Here is a 23,467-nt window from a genome sequence, read left to right as displayed (position 1 = left end):
TATAACAAAAACCTTAACAGGCCTTTAAATACAGTTATGCTACATAGTACAATTACATCAGCACAAACTTTATCTTTACATTTCTGAACAAGGAAAAATGGCAACTGAATTAAATATCTGTAAGGAATGTAGGCCAAAAAATAAAGCCCAAGTACTCACAGTGAAGTGATTTGTTTGACCTGCATCCTGCAGTTAGCACAGGAGGTATGTTCATCATCAGTCAGTTGCCCTTGGAGAGAATGGGGAGCTTGTTTCATGCAGGACTGACCTTTTTATGTTTTGCTGTCTTAGGGGACATCATTATGGAGAGGTGGCAGCAGCGTGTGTGTGTGTGTGTTTGAGGGGAGATGGAAAAAGATGCCTTCCTTCTTTATTTCAGCTTACTGTGAAGTCTCTAGTTACACCACATACCTATTAAATACTAAATGAATACCTGTCATTAAAAATATACTAGTGTTTGGTGCAGGAAGGACTTGCAGGAGCAGCCGTATATATTTTATTAAGTGCTTTATAAAGTTTCAAGCCTACTGTCAATACTCAGCAAACAATAAACCATAATAGGGAAATGTATGCAGTATAGTTGTAGTGGTGTGGGTGATAAGGCGTACATAGCAATACATGGCTTCTCCTTTTCATAGAATCATAGAACTATGAGGTTGGAAGGGACAACAAGGCTCATCTAGTCTAACCTCCTGCCATGATGCAGGATTTGTTATATCTAAACCATCCAAGTATCGACCCTGTCTTGGGCATTAAAATTGTTCTTGAGCATAGCATGCAAGCCCCAAACTTTGGAAGGGCTCAAACATTTCAAACAGCAAGCAAATCCGCTGCCCAGTGCAAATTCTTCTGCAGCCTCCCTGTGCCCAGGCTCACACTCCCAAGACACTCACATCCCAGTCCCATCCTGCTGATTGCCTCAGGAAGGGACATAGTTGTGACTACTGGCCTGCCTGCCTATTTCTGCCATGTGTGTGGCAGTCTCTGTTGGTGCCCGGCTGCCTGTCTTTTTGCTTGGAGGACATGTGGCTGTGTTGCCAAGTTTGCCATTTTCCTGTGGAACTAGGCAATTTTAAAATGCCAGTTGCAAGGGTTTTTTTGTTTGTTTGTTTAGGTTTTTATGAGGAGTCCTGGGTTGCGCTATTTTGGGCTACTTTGCTGATAGTCCGCTACATTTTGGGCTGGGGGGGGGGCAAAAGGGAGGAGGGTGTGCTGTGTGTGTCCCTGAGGGAGAGGGCAGCACCTGTATCCTGCGGGGGAGGGGGGAAGGGACTCAAGGAGGGGACAGTAGTGCTAGTGCTGTGTGTCGGGGCAGGGGGAGGAGGGCAGTGCCTACGCTGTGTGTCTGTTTGGGGGGGGGGGTGGCAGTGCCTGCACTGTGTGTCCAGGGGGAAGAGGAGGGGGCAGTGCCTGTGGTGTGTGTCCCGGGGGGAGAGGAGGGGACAGCACTTGTGGTGGGTAGGTGGGTGTCTGGGGGGGGGGGGAGAGGAAGGGGAGGAGGGCAGTGCCTGTGCTGTGTGTGTCCCTGGGGGTGGGAGGCTGTGGCCAGCTGGAAGTGTCAGGCGCCACAAGCCATACACCTGCGCTACCCTTGCTCCGCTGCCCCTGCGCCATGGAGCGTCCCCCGGCCGCGCTGCTCGGGAACCTCCTGCTCTGCTGCGCAGGTGAGAGCCCGGCCCGGGACAGAGCCGGGCGAGGGCTGATGTCGGGGTGCCCCCCTCCCCCCAGCCCACCGTGTGCCCGGCGGCCCCGCTGAGCAGGTCGGGATCGGAACAAGGCTCCCGGGCTGCGGGGGCGGGGGCTGCTCTCCCGGGTACTTCCCCCCGGTGCACTTTGCAGCACGAGGAAGATGCTGCCCCACCCCGCTCGTGGCTCCAGCGAGGAGCCGGGACGCTGGAGCCGCCCCCACCCCGAGCAGTGCCGTGCCTGCCACGAGCCGCAGCTAAGGTAAGCGGGCAGGGCTGCCCCCCCCCCCCCGCCCCGCCCCGCCCCGCCTGGCCCCCGACCCGACCCGGGCTAGGCTCTGCCTCCGACCGCAGCCTCCCACACTGCCCGCCTCCCGGCTCACGCGGCGGCAGCCTGTCCGGCGGGAGCGCCTGCTGCAGAGCCCGGGCTGAAGCCTGGCAGCCTCCTGCGGGCTCTGGGGCTGGGCGAGGAGGAGACCTCCGGCCTGGGAGGTAGCAGCAGCCAGGCTGGACCTAAGGCAGTGGGCGGGGGAGGATCCGCAGCTGCCCCTCTGGGGCTGCACATGGAAGGGCGCCGCGGGGGGTGTTCTGAACTGCAGGGTGTTTGTTGGGGTGACTGACAGGGTGATTACTGGGGGCAGGGGGCTCTGGATGGCAGGGTGTTTGTTGGGGTAACTGACAGGGTGATTACAGGGGGCTCTGGATTGCAGGGTTTTTATTTGGGTTACAGGGTGATTAACGAAGGGCAGGGGGTTCTGGATGGCAGGATGTATATTGGGGTGACAGGTTCATTACTGGGGGGCAGTGGGCTCTGGATGGAAGGGTGTTTATTGAGGTGACAGAGAGGCCAGGGGGCTCTGGGTTGCAGGATGTTTATTTGAGGGGAGAGAGAGGGGAAGTCTGGGTGACAGCTTATATTGGTACTCTGGGTTTTTCTAGGGTGTAGGGGACTCTGGGAGGAAGGATTTTTAGTGGGGGGGTCATTGGCTGTCAGAGTTTTTTTTTAGGGTGTCTCATCTGGGCTGGGTGTGTGGATGTCTGTCTGTAAAGGTGACTTTAATATGGTTGAGGTAGGGGGCGGTTAGTGGAGTGACCTTCCTGTCAAAATTCCCCTTGGGGTTTGGATTTTGAATTTGATTGTCATCTCATAGATTTGTTGCTAATGTGGAGAACTCCTGCTGGGACTTGTAGCTTTTTAAAATTTATTTATTTATTTAATCAAATCTGTACTAGGTAGCTACGAAAATATTTCATATGTTATTTATGTATAGACTAATGTGTTAATTAAAAAAAAACTTGCTTTCAATAAATAGATTGGGCTACTTAGTTTGGGGCTAGTTTTTAAGTGACTTTGGGTTATTAATACAGTAGAAATCTGGCAATCCTCACGAGGCAGGTGAGAAAGCAGGAAACAGAGTTCTGCAGGCAAGGAGAGCAAGCACAGCCCGTCAGGAGGGAGCTGCCTGGGTCTCTTGCCCAGCCCCAGCACCGTCCCTGGGCGCCTTGGGAAACTTTCAGCATCCAGAGTTCATCACCTGGCCTTGGGCTGCAGCAGCCCCAAGAGGAAGGATGCCCCGAGCAGCCCCTTCCTGATCCAGGGCAGCTGGTAAGGGGTGTTGGGGGGAGTAGGAAGAGGGATTATTCCTGCCTTGCAAAGCAATGACGGATACCTGAATCCTGGGGGTAGGGGGCTGGAGTCCCACAGGAGCTGTGGGAAGGTGAGGGTCCCCATGGGGCACCTTTGCAGCCAGTGCACCTGATGTTCTGTGAGCGACTGGGCCCTGCAGTGCCCTATATGTGCTCGTGCAAACTTTGCCTGGCATGGTGGGTGCTTGTGGTGGGACTGGGACTGACCATGCACACTGTGGTCTTGCTGCCCATGGTAGTGTCATGGGGTTCACTTGGAGGCTTTTGGCCTTTCCTGAGAAGTTGGCAGAGTTGGGCAGCTCAGAGGCAGCTGGGCACAGCGCCCCAGAGAGCACCGGGGGCATTAGTGGGCAGAGTCAGAGGCTCTGGGACTGTGTTCCACTGTGGGCTGGTACTGTGCCTCTGGGGAGGCTGCATGGAGCATCAAGAGATGGGTGAGCAAGTAAATGAGGGAGAGGCTACAGTGACTGCAGGGTCGATGACAGGGCTGAGGTTGCGTGTGCAAGGCAGTGGATTGGAGGGGATGATGGCTTTGTGGGTCTCTGCGATGCCCTGGCTGCAAGGGGAGAGAAAGAGAAGGAACCAACCCACCGACCGATTCCTGTTCCAGCCAAGGGCTGGGCCACTGGGGAAGGCTTGAGGGAAGTTATTGCCTGTCGGTAAGATCCCAGGAGAAATGGCTCCCTGGCTCTTCATAGACAAGTTTAACCCACTGTTCAAAGGAGAGCTCCCTAGCCTCACTGAATGGTGCCTAGTATTGTCAATTGAATATTTCTAGGAATTGGGAGGTGGGGTCGTAGATTGTAACAGAGTAAACCATTTTGGGTTTTTTGGACTGTGAAAGAGAAAGTGAGTAGGCTCTGTTCATTTGCCTGAGCAGATCCAAAATCAAGAAAGAGTGAGAAGGGCTGGTGTGTGTGTGTGTGTGTGTGTGTGTAAAACACTTTAATTAGGATGCAGCGTTAAGCAGTGAGAGACAGCTCTCCCAAATACTGTAATTATTAGGTTACTTAATCATTGAGGCAGGCATCCAAAAAGTGACAATCAATCCCACAGGCAGGTATTATATTATTGTAAATCATTTTGCTAGCATGAGGTTTATGTGCATTTAAAATAAAGATCATGTTTTTATCTTCTTTTAATGCACAATGTATCAGCATCTGAATTCCAAGTAGTAGAGGGTTTCTAACAGGAGATTTGGGAAAGGCAAATTTGTAATTGAATTGGGAATAAGAAAAGAATATAACTAAGAAAAGCACACAGAAACAGCACTTAATTATTCAGCATATAGCTGTTATTTAAAGTAGGTAAGGGTTAAAATCAGTATTTGGAAACTAGTAAACATCTCTATAATTCTACGTTATTTGCTTAATGAGCAAATCAACAAAAATAAATTTTTGTTTTGTAATTTACTACTAGTACAAGATACAGAGGGCCTTGAATAAATGCATTTGTATAATGTACAATATGAGATGCTTATAGGAAAATATAGGTAAATAGTTAAAACAGACACTTCTTTGTTATCTGAATGCTGTTATCCTGTCACCTCTGTATCTGGTTTTTTATTTATATATTTATTTTTGTCTCTTACAGCTTAAGAACAAAGGAGGGAAAGGAATACCTTTCCCAAATCAACTGCTTATATTATTAAACTCATTTGGAATGGACAATGGAATGTTCCCTACTTTTATCATGATCAAAAACTTCTTCCTTCTCTGCATTTCCATAAATTTAGCCAGTCACTTTGGGTAAGTTGTCACATATTTGACTTTTTTTAACTGAAGACAGTATTTTCACAGATATGACTTTAAGAACATCTAAAGTTCTGTTTCCTCCCAGTGTGCAGCAGGAAGAAAAATAGACTTGCTTTTGATCCACTACTAATGTCAGAGGGAAAGGGAGCAATTATTTTTTCCCAATGAAATGTTGTGTTCCTCACCAGTTTATGGACCAGTCCTATATCCCTTGCACTGCTGCTGACTGTGGTGGATACTGAAGTCAAAGGGAGTTTTGTAGGTACAAGAAATTCAGGATTACAACCCTAGAGGTCAAGCCTACCAGGTGCTGAATGTGCTGACCCCTCTAGCAAAGCACTGAATTACATATTAAACTTGAAGTAGATGAAGGTCACATGACCTCAGTGGGAAAAAGTGCTTAACTTTAAGCACATGCTTTAGTGCTTTTCTTGAACAGGGCCAGAGTGCTCAACACATTGCAGGGATTAGACCCCTAGTGAGTTCTGAAACAAGAATTGCTGACACTTTTCTTCTTCTTCTGGGTCATTGTACACAGGGTATAGTTGGTGAAGCAAGTCATTGCAGGTTGTATTAGGACAGAGAGAATTAAGCATGAGCTCCCAGTTATTAAAATCAATTATTTAAAAGTGAGCTTGATCCTACTCAAAATGAAAATAAAGGTTTGAAAGTTGAAAAAATATTTCTACAGAACTTGTTACAAACAATTCTATTTAATTAACCTTTTAAAGTGCCTACCTGAATCATTGTTTTCTGAATGTTAAATATAGCAAATATCACTGCTGTATTTCACCTCTCAAAAACCCCCAAACTTAGCTGTTTTCACTAATGTACCAGAAACAGTCTATGAAAGTGATTTTAAACAAAGCATTTAGCAAAGTTTATAGAAATGTAAAGTGACTATATTTTGGGGAAAGATATGTATACGATTTTGTTGAAAAATAAATTTTCCTAATTGAATCCCATCCTGGGACATATATTAACAGCTGCCCACTTTGGAAAAATACATAATAGATTCAAATAAACTCCCCATCTCAACAAGATTACATTTTTGAAGAGTTTGGAACTAGCACAGGAGCCAAACTTTGTGACTGGTGACTCTTTACAACGCACAAAACTAACACCTTGGATGTGAACTCCCCCAGACTTTGGATCTGAACTTGATGGCTCAGACCCATCTCCAATATAAGCCTAGTAAGACACTCAGAACTCTGTTACCAGTCAGTTGAGAAAACGCAGGCAGTTCTACAATGCATACTACAAGGAAGCCAAGCAGCTGAAAAATTAAAATACTAATCTATGGTACACCTGCTCCTGCTATCATGCAGCCTATGTCAAAACATCCATTGGACCTTACTGGGAGTAGAATCAAGCTCTTAGGTCTAGGTTCACAAAAATACCTAGGTGTAGTGATGCTCAAGCCACCATGCCTAACTCTTAGGCCTGAGTTTGGTGTGTGGACTCTCTGTGCAATGAATGGGGAGAGAAAGGTGCCTTAGATTGAGCAAAAAACCCAGCATCCTAGGTTGCTCCTCGTCTAAGCTAGCCAGTAGGAGATGCCACATTGATAGGTGTGTCCTAACCACTGCCCATCTCTCAGAGATAGACACCTAAATGCAGACTGCCAGGGGCACCTACCTCTACTTGGGATTCTCAACTGATAACCCTCTCCTGGTGTTAGGCAGGAGGAGAATGACTACCTTGCATTTTACCAAAGGTGGGAAGGAGGACAAGGACAACCTCTCTCATAGCTTTTAGTTCAATGGTTATGGCACTCACATAGGATGTGGGGGAGACCCCAATTCAAGTCCCGCCTCAAGTTGATAGGGAGAAGAGATCTGAACAGGAGTCTCCCACTCTCAAGTGAGTGCTCTAACTACCAGCTTACAGAGTCATCCTCATGCTTGTAGTCTCTTTGGCCCAATGATTTGTTCATTAAGTAATCCACAGGGGAACAGAGTATGAGGCCAGAGTATGAGAGAGAGCCTGATGCTTAGAGCCCTTGGCTGAGAGGTGGGAAACCCAAGATCCACACGCCCTGCTCCAACGGAGGGAACTTCACAGCAGAATGTACCATAACTCAGGGGTGAGAGCACTCACGTAAGAAATGACAGAATCCCTGTTCAAATCCCTGCTCCCCCTCAGGCAGAGGGGAGAGAACTGTGGGTCACCCATATTCCAAGTGACTCTCCTACCCACTGAGCTAAAAGTTAGGAGGGAGGTTCCCCCTGGGGAGGTTGTGTAAACTTCTTTATCCACAGCATTCTGTGTAAGCTTCTGTATAGGGCCTGATCCAGTAGACAGGGCCGGCTCCAGGCACCAGCGAAGGAAGCGGGTGCCTGGGGCAGCCAATGGAAAGGGGCGGCGCATCTGGGTCTTTGGCAGCAATTCGGTGGCAGGTCCATCAGTCCCTCTCAGAGTGAAGGACTCGCCGCCGAATTGCCGTCGATCGCGGCTTTATCTTTTTTTTTTTTTTTTTTCCCCGCTTCGCCGCTTGGGGCAGCAAAAAAGCTGGAGCCAGCCCTGTGCAGTAGGCAAGGTCTGAGCATGCTAACTGGATCAGGCCCTGCAAGTGAGCAATGCCTAGCTTCCCCTGTTTCTGCATTGATCTGAGCCTTAGGTGTCTGGATATCTAGCATAAGGGTACAGTGCACGTGCTCAGCAGCAGAAACATTGATGCCAAGAGACCTTTTACAGCAAAAATTTTGGCACTGAGTGAGCTAGGCACCTATGGGGTTCAGAGGTAGCTGAGCAGAGTGTTTGTGAATCTCAGAGGGGCCTGGTTGTGGGATTTAGGTACCTAAAGTGATAGTTAGGTGCCTACATTCTTTTGTGAAGATGTAGCTTAGTTTATTATAGAAATGGAAAGGAATTAGACAGTGATAGTTTGGCTCTACAAACATGATGGTAATTTGTTAAAATTTTACCATTTTGAGAAACATTCTAGGATTGCAACTTTGAGGTCTCAGCCTTTTCACTTCAGTGGTACAGTAAGCAAGAAAGCATGCAATAACTTAGCATTAGCCATGTTTTCTTGGATAATATTCAGTCTTTTAACTTCTGTATGCTATTCCCTTTAACTAAGAAGTGTGGATTTGTTGCTCTTTGAAGACAGGGTCTAAGTGCAGTGGCTAAAAACAGGAAGAAAATAGTGGATAGAAATAAGCCCCAGGCAGGATTCATCAAAAAGTTTTGCCAGTGCATTTCAATTGTGACCTGCAACTCACCTGAGTTTTAAGGCCTGTACCATATAAACAGAGAGAGACAGTTCTGCCAAATTGAGACATTTGATTCCATGAGTTAATCAAATAGCTATTAAGTACCAAAATGTGACTCTACAATACCGTTTTTTCCTTTTGTGATCCAATAATTTACCCTAGGCCTGTAGAGGTAAATAGCTCTAATCCACTCCACTGTTAGCCCTAGAGAATTCAAGTGCTGCCATAAGGTCAAATTGTCACTCCGCTCATGCAGCAGCGTGGGGGCAAAAGGTGGAGCAGTGTATCTAAGTGGTTCTGCCTTAGAAGCAGCTGCAATGTTAGTGTATAGTTTAGGTGCTTTGGGATGCTTCAGGACAAAAAGGTACTATATTCAGATAAAATATTAGGCTGGCATAGAAACAGCAGTAGCCCTTTGGTTGCCACAGTTAACGCTTATTATTGCCAATAGACTGTACTGTAATGATTTAGGGTCGTTTAGGTTTGGTACGCAGTGCTACATTTTAGTGTGTTTAATTGTAATACATTAAGGAAAAGTGGCTATCATTTTGGTATAATGGACAAAGATTAAAAACCAAAACACAAAAAAGAAGTTGTAGATGAAGGCTGTGATTTTCAAATCTTCCTAGGAGACTAAGACACATAATACCCAATGAAATAAATGGGAATTATGTATCTAAATCCCCCAGATGGTTTTTAAAATCTCAGCAAAAGCAAAATCTCAGCTGTAATTCTGGGCTATCATAAATATGGAATGACTGCTGAGAATTATATACAACATTAAGCCATGGGGGAAAAGAGAGGTGTAGAACTGTAAACATAGTTACATGGTGTTATTAAAAAAAGTCACAAAATTAAAATTCAGAGGTATAGATCAAAGAAGACCAGAATACAAAAAACCCCAACCCAACATTGTTCATATAACAGCGATTTATGAGCCTTGTTCTGCATAAATAGTCTAATGTGAGTCAAGCAGACTTCAAGCTTGCTAAAATTAGACCATAAGTTTTTATAATACCTTACTGTACTGAGGTATCTTAAGATGCTTTACAATTTTGCTGAAATTAAAAATTAATCTGACTATGATGTTAATGAATAGTAAAAAATCTATTACAGTAAAAGCAAACAGATACGGATTAGACAAAGGGTCTGATTTTTCATTCCTTGTGCACCCAAAACTTCCACTGAACTCAATAAGTGTTTTGAGTGTGCAGGAAATACAGTATCAGTTTGTCACAGAACAAACAAAAAGTGGGCATGTTTGATGTCATCGGGGGGTTGAGAACAGCGGAAAGATTCTCCAGAGCAGCACATTTCAGGAGTGAAGCCTAAGATGAACTGTGTCAGTTGACCATAGCTGGCATCCCATAGAAGGAGAAGTCACTTATTCAGTGTCTTATCTTGTGAGGTATCTGTTGCTTCTTGGGTGCAGCTGAGCATCTTGCAGTATCATGCCCTCAAAAGATTAATTTAGCTGTTATTTGGAAAAGGCTCACTTTATGAGTAACCAAAAATATCTTTTAGCTAATGAGAAATCTGACTGGGAACCAGTACTATTGGTGCAAGATGAGAAGTGAGGTGATCCTAACTGCAATCAGCCCAGCTTGCTGTTGACTCTTTCTGCATTTAGAAAACTGTTAATTGGAGCTGGTCAAACATTTTCATCAAAAAGTCAACTTTTTTTTCTGCATTTTTCAACCAGTTCTACTATTAATCAAGCAATTTGGAATGCCAGTAATTAAGGCCCTGCTTTTCCAATAAATTCAGGCAGTGGAGAGAGATGGATGCATTGCAGCTCCCTGATCCTCAGCCAGGGTAAAAGTTAGACCCAGCAAGGGGCCTACTCTAACCTTGTATCAGTAGAGGATAAGTCATAGTCTGATGCCCTCTCCTGATCACACTCCTCCTGATACACCCCTTCTCTTCCCTTGCGCTGGGATTAGGAGGGGGTGATTAGCAGAGGATGTAGCAGAGCTGCTGCTGCCAGCTTCCCACCAGTGAAGGGAGTTTCCCTACACAAAGCGGGTAATTCTCCACCAGCTATCTCCAGCCTTAAAACTTGACAATGATTTATCCCAGAGGCAGAAAGGCACAGTCTCTACCTCAGAAGAGAAAAGGAAAGAATTTGGAAATCTCTCAAGTAGTAGAAGGCTGACTTCATCACTGCATTATGCCCTTCACACATAAGGCCTCAAGTCAATCAGAATGCCCCTCCACTTGAGCAAAGGGGATATCTTTGGTTTTCTGAAATACAGCTGAGAGGAAATAAATTGGTGTTATTAACCATCAACTAACAGTTTTAATCAGCGTAAGTGAGAAAAATATGAGCTCTACTAACTCTAGCCCCCTACCAAAGCAAGGATTTTTTCTCTACAATATATTTTCTCTACAATATATATTTTTTCTCTACAATATATATGGGTGTTTTGTCCAGTCTGCTTTTACATATCTTAATCAAAGGGATTTCCTTTGTTCTCCATGAGATACTACTCCACAATCTAGTAGCTCTCATCATTCAGTTGATTTTCATGAAATTCAGTCTCATTTTACCTCCCCTTCACATTATTCCTGGTTATGCTCTACAACTCTAAACAAAATTTCCTCCCTGGGGTCATCATGCTTCTAGCACTTATAGACAATTGTCAGTTCTCCCTCATGTTCTCACAGGGACTGATCCAAAGCCCATTGAAGAGACTCCCATGGACTCCCTGGGCTTTACCTTGAAAGACCATCTGAAAAAAAAAATGCAATGCTTGCGTACCTGTAGAACTACCAGTAAAAATGTTGAGCTGTGGAATGAATGCAATAGGGATTAGGGACTTGGTAAAAATCTTTTGGTGAAAGGGACTAATCTTAAATCATCTTCTTAAAAATCTGTGCTGCTTCTGTGCAGCAGCATTCTAATCCATGTTTTTGGGATCACTTCATCCAAAGAAGGCATGGAATGCTGAATTAAAGGAAGACTGTGGTAATACGCATTTGATATTGATCAGCATTTGTCACTGAGGTATACTGTCACAGTTTCAGAGTTAGCTGCACCTGTAGTCCTCCTCTGTAGTCCTTTAAGGGCACCCATTTAAGTTTCAGGCTCCCAGTCAAGGGCGGCTCCAGGCCCCAGCACACCAAGTGCGTGCTTGGGGCGGCATGCCGCGGGGGGCGTTCTGCCGGGGCGTTCTACCGGGTCCACTGGTCCTGCGGCTTCGGTGGAGCATCCGAAGGCGTGCCTGTGGGAGGTCCACCAGAGCCGTGGGACCAGCGGACCCTCCGCAGGCACATCTGCAGGAGGTCCACCGGAGCCGCGCGTGCTGCCTTGCTTGGGGTGGCGAAATTGCTAGAGCTGCCCCTGCTCCCAGTCATTACCTCTCCTTGGTGGGGAGACCCATGTTTCTTTCCCTCCTAACCAGAGGGAACACATTCCCCTGGCATATACTGTACTGTGATATCCCCAGCAAGCCAATGCCTGTGCTTAGCTTGCTCTATGAGGATATGACCAGTGTGTGTCAGCTGTTACAAGGTACCACCCAACTCTTTCTCTGCTAAGTACATTTATTCTTTGGATAAAAACATCACAGAGAAAATATCTAAAAAAGTTCCCACATACTTACTAACATACCAGAAAACTACCCATCTTCTGCATGGGGAGTCTGATAGGCCAGCATTCCTTCTACCCCTTCAGCAAGGGCTGAGGTCCCCTTAGGACCAAAGGTCCTGTCCATTTGCTGAAGCAAAAGGAAGATCCTGAGTCTGTTTAAACTCAGCCTTTATATATCCCAAGTTCTTTCTTCAGCTCTTGGTCTCTGGAAAACGCAATTGGAAGCAGTGTATGCAAGCCATAGTGGTGGTACCTCACCGGAGCTGTTTAGGGTCTCAGTGACTTGCCTTAACCAAACCCCACTGTTTTTAGTTCTTGGTGGAGCTGTGGTGGCCCATACCCCCATCTCTATAGAGTAGAGGACATTCATACATAAACCATTACTAAATTTAATACAATGCTCCCCAAAGATACTATATGGGGTTGCAATATCTGCCACGTATACATGTAGAGAGACAAGGTGGGTGAGGTTATATCTTTTATTGGGCCATCTTCTGTTGGTGAAAGAGAAATAAAAGATTACTCTCCCCCTTCTCTGTGATACCCTGGGACCAACACAGCTACCACAACACTGCAAATATAGACATGCAAACAGTTTTATATTTTGCAGAAGGGTCTGGCATGCAGTTTATATTTTGAGATTGCTAATGAAAAAATCATTTACTTTCGATCAGAGTTAAGATTGTAATTTTACAATGAAATATGCATTTCTTTATATTTGGTGAGAATGTGTTTCTTTATGGGTACTGTGAAAACTGCTATGTCCTTAAGTACTGTCTTCAGCCTTTATTTCCATACTTTTAAGTGCTTGAGTTTTATAAATGATGTAATAGCTAAGCATGTTATTATCACTGAGCAACTTTAGTTGTTGGTAAAGAAAGATTTTTGGTTTTGGAATAACAGTGGACCCAGGAAAGACCCCTAAGAGACCGTAAAATAATTACCAATAACAGAAAAGAAACAAACTGCTCAAGATCAAATAAATATTAGCAAAACCAAGCAAGTATACTTCTTGTCAAACCAATTTAATATTGCAATCAGTTCAGCATAATTGAGGCCATCAAAAGCAGCAGAAATGTCCAGCAATGCAAAACCTTGTAACTCCCTAAAGATGCTCAGTCTTCCACATTGAAAAGGTAAATCATTCACAGTTTTAAGCATCACTGTCTCTGTTGCAATTTGGTCCAAAGCCTGACAGTTAACACTGACAGATTGTTTGTGATAAGGTGATGATATACTGGTATTTACTTGACAACAATCCTTTCAAGCACTTTCACAAGAAAGGGTAAATTAGACACTGAAAAATATTTTAGATTTCAAAGCTGCTTTTCTTTCTTGCTTTCTTTTTTAAGAATGGGGTTTCCAGTAGGATTGGAATTACACCAGACCACAGAGACAAATTAATAGTTTGTGTAATAAATAGCGGGGCGTTTATTGGCACTCTCCTGGAGAAATTCAGTTGGCCGGGTACCAAAACAAGTCTTACTTTTATGAACTAGCATCTTGACTTCCCTTTTTTGAGATAGCTTTAAAACCTAACAATTCTGATCATATATGAAACTGTTTAATGTGTAATTTAATTCCTACACCAGAGACCAGGGTAAGGGCTGGGGATCCAAGTGAGTTGGACAATAATGAACCTTAATGGTCTTAGGGTCTCCTTTAAAAAAAAGGCAATTTCATCTTTCCATCTATCAGGAGAAATAATTTAATATGTCCTTCAGCTGCTGTTGGGGAAAATAAACTGATTCAATGTTTTAAACAGGCTTCTGGGAATTTCCTTCTGTGTCTGCAATGCCAGCTGAATAGTTAGTACCTCTGTCACTTCTGTTACCTGCCTCCATTCACTAGGATGTTTTTTTCAACTAAACTGAAGGTGCAGCTGCCGTATTATTTTAGTTGATCATTTGCAGTGCACTATCCACCTCAGGGAGTTACTGGCCAATGGAGCAGATGTGGTCATAAGAGACAGAACTGGGAGTTAAATTAACCTGGAGAGCATAGAGTGGTTGGATGGTCTTGTGGCTTGGGCAAGGGATGAGATTCAGTGTGGTGCCCAGGGCCGGCTCCAGGCGCCAGCTTATCAAGCAGGTGCTTGGGGCGGCCACTCCGGAGCGGGGCAGCACTTTCAAGTATTTGGCGGCAATTCGGCAGAGGGTCCCTCACTCCTGCTCGGAGCGAAGGACCTCCCGCTGAATTGCCGCAGATCGCAATCGCGGCTTTTTTTTTTTTTCTGCTTGGGGTGGCAAAAACCCTGGAGCCGGCCCTGGTGGTGCCTCTAAGATTCCAGGGGGAAGGGTGTAAAGGGGACTTCAAGGCTTTGCACTCTCCTGATCCTGGGCTGCTCAAGGGGCTGCAGAGACCTCTAGCGTAACTTAGCCCTCAGGGCCCAAGTTACAGCAGCCTCCCAGGGCTGCCCTGTGGGCTCTAGCATTTCTGGGAATCTCCATAGCACTACTATGGTCCCCACACTGAACTGCCCCTCTGGCTCCCAGCTGCCCTCCCACTGTGAATGCTCCCCTATCTCATGGCTTGCAAGAAGGTTCGTCAACTGCCTGAACTGGGGAATCCTCTGGCATAGCCCTTTTTACCCAACTCAGGCCTACAAAAAGAAAATGTCTTTTCAGTTTTCAAAAAAAGTCTCGGGTAAAAATTCTTACTGAAAAATATTTGAGTTCTGACTTTTTGATTAAAAAAACGCAAACATTTGACCAGAAATGAAGATTTTTTAGGCAAAACATTTTGGTGAACAATATTTTTTTGTGTTTCAGTGAAAATATTCCAGCCATTTCTCCTTGTGACCCCATATTTTCATTGTCTTTAATAACGTATTCTTCATTCTAAAAATCCTGAAAAGAAGTTAACATAGCTTCCTTCTTTATGCCCGGGACACAGGGTTAGGTTTGCTTTGTCTGTAAACTGACATAGAGCACCCGGGGCCTGATCCCGCAGTACTTGAGCAGATAGTTAAAGAAAGGGGGAAAGGGGTTTTGCTTGTTTAAAGGGCCACCATGCCTGAAGTATTTAGACATGTCTACTGAAGTCTATGAGAGTTTATAGTGAACAAGGAATTCATGATTCGACCTAATGGCTGTGGAATCAGGTCCACAATGTATAACTGTTGTTTGCTCAATGCAAGGGAAGACCAACTGATGAAAACAAGGAGGAGAGTAGAAGAATTGTTTATTCTGTGCTGTGCTTTTGAGAAACCAAGGAGATTTGGGGTGAAATTCTGGCTCCACTGAAGTAAATGGGAGTTTTTGCCATCAAGGGGGGCAGATAGCTCAGAGGTTTGAGCATTGGCCTGCTAAATCCAGGGTTATGAGCTCAATCCATGAGGGGGCCATTTAGGGAATTGGGGTAAAAATCTGTCTGGGGATTGGTCCTCCTTTAAGCAGCAGGTTGGACTAGATGACCTCTTGAGGTCCCTTCCAACCCTATGATTCTATGACTTAATAGCAGCCACTTGTTCATCCTTGATGTTCTGAGATTTCTCATAGCGAAAGATATGTCACTGCCAGAAGCAGAGGAGGGGCAGGAGGAATAGAAGAAAACCACACAGTTAACATTTCATCTGAATACTTCAGACTACAGGAGAGGGTGGAAAATCAGAGGGAAGAGGGATTTGGTCTCCAATTCCCATGGATCCCTCTGAGACTGGCACAGCTTTTAATCTGTTCCCTTTGTTTGTTTGTTTATTTATTTAAAACAGCTTCTCACTAATGCCAACAGCTTCAGGGAAAGATGACACCAATGATAATATTACCATATTCACCAGGATTTTGGATGGTCTACTGGATGGCTATGATAATAGATTGCGCCCAGGACTGGGAGGTACAGTAGAATTTCTGTTGCTATTGCATCAGTTAGTGACACTCTTGTGTAATTACTACAGTGAAGCCTACGTAAAATGAATATATGTCAGTGTAACAAACCTGTTACATGTACATGCTCTGTCTACCTAACCAAATGGAAATAGAACAAAGCCTTTGTAAACAAATGGCTGATTGTGAGGGGGAATAAGATACCATCCAGAAGTTGGTGAGAGGACTCTCCTTCTTGCTAGAAGGACCCCTGCTGCTTGCCTTGACTGTGGGGATTCATAGCATCGCAGACTGAGCCAACTGTGGGCAATTAATAAATCCCCACTTAACAGACTATATAAGAGGAATGTACTGTCAGCTGAAGATGGATGGGTCAGTGAATTTCTAGAAGGCTGTATTTGGGAGGAGAAATGGGGGGTCCTTTTCCTGTGGAACATGGCTGCAATGAGCTATTGGGACTTCATACCTTTGCGTTGGCTTTAGCTGAAGCAAGCCACAAAGACTGTGCTTTAAACTGTGCTTTGAGTGAGGGCAGCCTTACTCAGTTATTTGCATTTGGCTCTTAAAGCGGTATGGTATACTTTACATGTATTGTTATACGTTACAATAAAGCAAACCGCAGAGGTGTTTCACCTTAATATAGATGAGCAGAATCCTCTGCTGCTTGGAGTGGTCTGCCACACTGATAACATTTCCAGTGTGGTAAAATGGTTATTTGTCTCTGGTAGACCTCACTGAAAAAATATGTCAAGTGAATATATACTATGTGTACTGTACAAAATTATATCTGTCAAACAGCAGTCTCCTTACACAATAGATTATTTTTAATACTAATTTAAAATAACCCCGTTGAAAGAATTATATTTTGCAGCAATAAGGCACTTCATTGCAGAGTGTATCGGTATTTAGAAATCTTCAGTTGGGGCCCAATCCTGACATAATGAGCCTGATCCTCACTCAGGCAACTCTCTCTTTCAAATCAATGAGAGTCTTACTTGGGCTGCATGGGCAGCTCCACTGTGAGACCATCACATTACTTCTAGTAAAATGTGAAAGCCCCTGCACCAGTAACACTGTGGATCTTATCTGATGCCCTTAAAAAAAATGTATTTAATTAGCTGTGTGCAGCCTAAGACAATCCAGTTTCCCTGAACAGAGGGCCCTCTCTAAAGCCCATTGAAGTCTTTCCAGTCAGTCTCATTGGATTCAAATCGGGTTTGGATCAGGCTGGTCCATGACAGATATTCTTCTAATCACCGTTAAGGGTTTCTATAGTTGAATAGGTTTTTGTTTTTTCCTTTTGATAATACTTCCTTGCAGTGTGATGCCCGACTTCACCTTTCCAAATATTTTAAGTTCCACAATTGGGAAATAATATGTACAAGTCGTGCAGAATAAATCAAACATATTTTATAGTGTGAGTGACAAAAATCTGTAGAAAAGGTAAAAATAAAAAAATACCCTTTTCTATGACCAGCTAGATGTGATGAAACTGTATTTGTATACCTGCTTTGTAGCACCTATAGCTGCTATTTTAAAATGTGAGTATTTAAAATTACATCCATCATCCCTGCTACTCTGACTTTGTCCAGGCCCTCTATACATTTCTTCTCTGGCTTCTCCTCACCTTCTGCACAGGTTTAATCTCCCTGTTCTACTTTCCAAGACCTTTTACAGCCTGGCTTCCACTCACTTCTCTGCTCTTCTATCCTTTTGCTCCCCCTCACTCTGATCAAGGTGTTCTACTAGCTGCTTTTCTCTTGCTCTCTCAGACATTCACCCACACAGCTCCTATTCCTGGAACCCCCTTTCCTGGACTTGGCCCACCATCTGTCCAAGTCCCTTCTTAAAAAGCAATACTTCCAAAATGTCTTTGAACCATAATCCTCTCTGCAGAGAAGTATTAATAATCCCATGGCTGAACGTCATAACCACAAAACAAGTTTAAAAAGATAAATCCAAATGAAACTCATGGAACTAACACACCGCATCGTGTATTTCACCATTCTTACACGCTGCTTAATGTTTCAACTGTCTCTTCCCTTGTTTGTTCAGTGAGTTGTCTATGTAGATTTTATACTCTTTAGGATAAGCATTTAGGGCCTGATTCACTATTGCTCTGTTTCTGGTTTAGTCAGTTACATCAGTGTGATGTAAGTATGATGTTGTATGTACAGTGCTACCATTCTGATTTTGCATTGGTGTAATTGACTTCCAAAGGGGTATAGCAATGCCTTTCAGGAATCGGGCCTTTCATACATGTCTGTAGGGCAGAGTTACAGTCAATTAATATTTATTAATGTTCATGTATTTTGTATTTTAGAAGACTTTCTAAGTCTACTGTCACCACTATGACACCAATGAAAAAAAATCGGACTTGAGCTCCTAACTCAGTTAAAATCTTCTGAAAATCCCATGCTTAAAAAACCATTAAGGCTGGGATTGTCAAAGGGGCCAAAGAGTTAGACACCCAAATCCCACTGAATTTCAATTTTTTGGTTTCTTAGAAAATCCTGGCTTAAGATAGCAAATGTGGTTATTACTAGAAAAAGAAAAACATCCAGAGTGTATATTTGTTTGTTATAGCAATTACTGATTCAGGGTCTGTGTCTCTTTGTTACAGAGAGAATAACTCAGGTGAAAACAGACATCTACGTTACCAGTTTTGGTCCAGTGTCAGACACAGAAATGGTAGGTTATAGCATATGAATCCTAAATCAGTATTATTTCTGTTGTTAAAATAACTGTAAAAATGATTATTTATTTCGAGACACATTATTAATGACTGGTTCTTTGTCAGGAATACACGATTGATGTTTTTTTCCGACAAAGCTGGAAAGATGAAAGACTTCGATTCAAAGGACCGATGCAACGCCTCCCTCTTAACAATCTGCTTGCCAGCAAGATCTGGACCCCAGACACTTTCTTCCATAATGGTAAAAAATCTATAGCTCACAACATGACAACACCGAACAAACTTCTACGCCTTGAAGATGATGGCACCCTACTCTATACCATGAGGTAAAGACTTCTCTGATTTCTTTTTATTCTGACTCCCTAGTAGCTTTACAATTACTTGTTTGGCATGTCAGATTTTTCTCACAATAGAATAAATAAAGTAGACTTTTTGCACATTTTTATGAGAATATCAAGAGAAAATGGAAAGCATAATCACTGCCTACAACTACTAATTAATTTGCAGCCTCTGAACAATGCTAATGCTGAAATATTTTCTTTGGTGAAATGGAATGCATATTCTCTGTGGAGTAGATGATTCAGTCCTACTGTTTTATGTAAGTCTGTACTCTCCTATTATTTTTTATTTTAACTGCTCTGCTGATGTGACGTGAGAGAGCTGTCTTTAAGACCAGAAAGATAAATCTGTCTCTGGTATAGTACATCTTGAACTCTTAAAGCTTCTGTTTGTTTCTAGTTCTAATTTAGCTAAATGACAAGCCATCACTGGAATAAAGCCTTGCAGGCAGCAGATAGGGCATTACAAAGCTATTTAACAAGTGCACTTTTAAGACAAAGCTGGTACATTTTTTAGTCTTTGAGAATCAGATCTGTGTCTGAACTTTTCAAGGCCCTGCTTCTGATCTGATCTGATGATATTATGAAGCCTCATCAATTCTTAACCTAGATATTATATCAATGATGTTAAAGCATGACCTGCTTTTTTTCAAATTCTCCTAGAACAACTCCTACATTACTGGAGCCTGCTTTGTTCATTATAAGTAATTCATCTGCAGTAATTAAGACTGCTTTGTATCTGTAACAGGGCTTTCATTGAGAGTGTAGTCATATGGACAGCACTTAAAAAGAGATTTAAAAAAATAGAGAAGAAAGTGTTTATCCTAAGCTTATCACATGAGTATCTGCCAAATCTAAGCATCGCCTAAATCCCTGCTTCATAACTCCTTCTTTGAAAAGAACGGAAAGATCTAGAAATGACTAGGACTTTAAAAAGAAAAAGAAAAAATACTTTGTACTGAAAAAAAGGTATTTTAAACAAAACAGCACAACTAAATAACCAATCCCATAGAGACACTGTGGTTCGGTAACTCCCCTGACTTTCGCTGTTCCTCATTGCTGTTCTTTTTCACATGGATTGTCATTGTAGTGATCTCAATGGGACGTCCTGAAACAAACTGGAGAGACATTAAAAACAACAAACAGTGTGTGTATGTGTGTTTACAATAGTTGCAAAAGAAATCCAAGTTTCCAAACTGTATTAAAGGGGCAGGACGTAATTCTGGTCTCACTGACACTGGGATTACCCTGGTGGAACTGCACTGATTGCTGTGCACTTGCTCCCAATAGACACTGGTGTATATAAAGTCAGAGTCAAGCCTACAGTCTACATGGAGCCAAGCCAGGTACTTCCTGTTGCGTGGCAGAAAATCACAAATTTACAGCTAGCATGTGGTGCTTGAGAGAGCATTTGTTTTACAACATTTAGGACATTGAGTTAACTCTTTCTGACTGCTTCAGTTCAGACAGCAAGTTAAGGCTACCCAGATTGCCAGTCACATGGTTTTCTTCCAGGCTTACAGAAAAGCCCACAAAGTCCACGTAGCTCAACAATGTAAAATAATTTCTGATGTTATGGAGGAAGAGGGAAGGAAGGAGCAGAAATAATTTTACCATATATATCATAATAGGGAATGGAATCCATCTCTTTTTAAACAGCCTACTTTCAACTTGATGACAATTTTAAAATGTCAAATAAAACAGTCGTGTCATCCTATTGTATGTGGCATCCTACTGAATCCTAGGCCAGGAGAGTGTCTGTGTAATACATAATCAGATCAAGATGTCTCTAAGGCGCTGTGCTACATTAAGAGCGTCAGCTCTTTCATAATTGGCCATTTCTGAGGTAGATTTCAATGGTAGAAATAATATGTAGTAGCTAATCCCCAAAGAAATGACAAATAGCTATAAAATGTCAAATTTCAAAAGTATGACAAGGAGAAGACACACATTGTGCTAATAGGTAAAGTTACACCCAACCCAGAGCTCTTAACTCATTGTGGGCATTGGCAGAGAACTCTGCTTGCAGGTGGAGTAGAGAAATTTCCATTTTTAAACAACAAAGGGTCTGAACTTCTCATGGGAAATTTGCCCGGAACTTATTGACAAAATGCTAAAGATACACCTGTTTCCATGATATCATGGAAAGGGCCACCTGCTTCAATACAGGAGGGGAAAAAACCCCCCCACTGACTGCACACTCCTAGCTGTCACTTACTACCCCACACTGGAACCCATCTGAGGTATCGTCAAACCATTAAAACCCACAGTCGATGGGGATCACATGCTGAAATAAATCTTTCCTGAACCCCCTCTTCTGGCCTTCAAACAAACCCTCCAATGTCACCAAGCTCATTATCAAAAGCGAGCTCCCTACAGACCAAGACACACCAACTCAAAGCGGCACCAGACCCTGCCAGAACAACAGATGCAGAATCTGCAAGCATATCTCCACTGCTACAATGATCAATACCCCCACAACACACCTGTCAAGATTCATGGGTCATACACATGCCTATCACAACATATGGTGTACCTCATCTAGTGCACTAAATACCCCAATAACAACTATGTTGGCGAAACAAGACAATTACTTCACTCTCGAATGAACTCACACAGCAAAATGATAAATGACAAAAACACCCTATCAAATGTGGGTGAACACTTTTCACAAAGTGATCACTCTATATCTGACCGCTGAGTCCTCATCCTCAAAGGACACCTGCAGAATAACTACAAAAGGTGACCCTGGAAACTTAAATTCATAACTCTGGTAGACACCAAAAACTATGGACTCAACAGGGACACTGATTTTATGGTTCATTATAACAGTTTGTAACACACCACACTGCTTGCTACTCCTAATTATCTACTTCAGCCACCTTATGCATAACAATCTAATCCTCAATTGCCCACTTCCTTTAAAGTGACCGCCTACCATATGTGTTACCCCATGTCATACGCTTAACATCCTGTCCCTAGCTCGGACACTCTGATTTCCTTCCCCAGACCTGAAGAAGAGCTCTCTGTAGTCAAAAGCTTGGACCTTCCACCAGCAGAAGTTGGTCCAATAAAACATATTACCTCACCTACCTTGTCTCTATGGCTAGGTCTACCCAACAACTAGACACCTGTGGCTGGCCTGTGCCAGCTGACTTGGGCTCCTGGGGTTCAGACTGCAGAATTGCTTCATTGCTGTGTAGACTTCGGGACTTGAGCTGGAGCCTGGGCCCCACATAACAGGGTTCCAGAGCTGGGTTCCAACCTGAGCCAAGACATCTATCCAGCAAAGAAAGAAGCTCTGCAGCCCAAGCCCCCAAAGCCAGAGTCAGCTGGCATGGGCCAGCCGCAGGTTTTTCTTTGCTGTGTAGACATAGCTACAGTCAGTTAAAACAAACTGAGGACAAATTGCACCCCAGTGTAACTCCACCACCATTACATCAGGGCTAGATTTAGCCCATAAAGTTCAGAATCAAAGTGCAAGCTGGGAAGCTTCTTACTGGCATAACCACATGAAAGACCTGGAGTCCATTCTAAAGGGATCATCAAAAAGAAACCTGAAGCCAGATGCATCCCTCTGCTTCTATAGTCGGGGGAGCATGAATCTGTGGATCCAGACTAAGGACTGAGTTCTTGCTCTGTGGCTTCTCTTCAGGGTCCTGGGTCTGGGAATCCAGAAAGAAGGGAGGAATGCAGGGCTGAAGTGATGGCTTCATCCCCCCCAAAAACCTCAGGTGGGAAAGTAAAATAGAGTCAGGGTGGTGGAGGGGAAGGACACAGCTCCTTTCTCACTGCTAAAAGCAGAGGGAAGCTTCCCCTCCCTACCCTGGCTTTGCTAAGCATCAGTCCCTTGCCTCCATCTGGCCTGGTGAGGACTCCCCTTCCTGTTTTAAAGTCCGCTGTAACCACTGCAGAACCTTTTGTGAATACCAGCACAAGATAAATGGTGAGTCAGCGTTAACTAGCATAGGTTTCCTCCTAGACACAGTAAATCCCTCTCCCCACCACTCTCACGGTCTAGGGGTGTCACAGTGGCCAATCAGGGGCCTATCAGCAGTGTGGAGATGCAGGGCCTCAGCATGAGGATAAGCCTTGCTTCTTGTGGCCTCCACCAGATCTTCTTGGTTCTTGGTGGTCTGTGAATTTTCGGGCCAACCCCCTGCCAACATGGGGGGCTTTTCCCATCCATCTTTGAGGAAGAATTAGGAGGAAATGTATGGAGTTTCCCAGCCTGCATGCAACAATAATCTGTATATGGGGAGAATCGGGACCTGTGCCATGGCTGGAGATATCTGAATTACTTTCATAGCCTTCTACTTGGGCTGTCTGAATGATTACCCAAGAGGAGGAGGAGGAAGAGAGCAGTGTGAGCGGTGCCCTGCAATCTCTTTTGAATTCCAAATGTATAGTATTTAATCAGGTTAGCAAGAGACTATGGAAAAGTCTTACTGGCTAGGATTTTCACAGAATAGTTATTTGAAAGATGGAACAAAGCAAGTGATAAAGACCTACCTGTTGAGAAAAAGAGACCCACACACATTATGGACTAGCTTGTAAAAAAAAAACAACAACACCCTAATCAGAACACAACAAGGAATATCGTAAATGTGAGCAAAAGAGGTAAACACTGAAAGTGTGAGAACTTTAGAATGTGAATCAAAATACGAGAAAAAACTCCACTAGATTATAACCTAAAGTTGTGCCTCTGTACAAA

The 23,467-nt window shown here is 43.7% G+C and overlaps 1 protein-coding gene across 2 annotated transcripts in view; it reads left to right on the top strand.

The window, feature by feature from the left end:
- The first annotated feature begins 1,871 nt into the window (after positions 1-1,871).
- GABRA5 (gamma-aminobutyric acid type A receptor subunit alpha5) overlaps positions 1,872-23,467 on the top strand; it is a 92,703-nt gene continuing 71,107 nt past the window's right edge. For both annotated transcript variants that reach the window (XM_045005088.1, XM_045005097.1), the window contains exons 1-5: positions 1,872-1,947; positions 4,926-5,080; positions 15,609-15,730; positions 18,344-18,411; positions 18,521-18,741. In XM_045005088.1, the coding sequence (XP_044861023.1) occupies positions 4,995-5,080; positions 15,609-15,730; positions 18,344-18,411; positions 18,521-18,741 (497 nt within the window). In that variant the 5' untranslated portion in view covers positions 1,872-1,947; positions 4,926-4,994. The remainder of the gene's footprint in view (positions 1,948-4,925; positions 5,081-15,608; positions 15,731-18,343; positions 18,412-18,520; positions 18,742-23,467) is intronic.

Source organism: Mauremys mutica, chromosome 1 (assembly GCF_020497125.1).
Source record: "Mauremys mutica isolate MM-2020 ecotype Southern chromosome 1, ASM2049712v1, whole genome shotgun sequence".
Lineage (NCBI taxonomy): Eukaryota > Metazoa > Chordata > Testudines > Geoemydidae > Mauremys > Mauremys mutica.
This window is presented reverse-complemented; position numbering and strand designations above follow the sequence as displayed.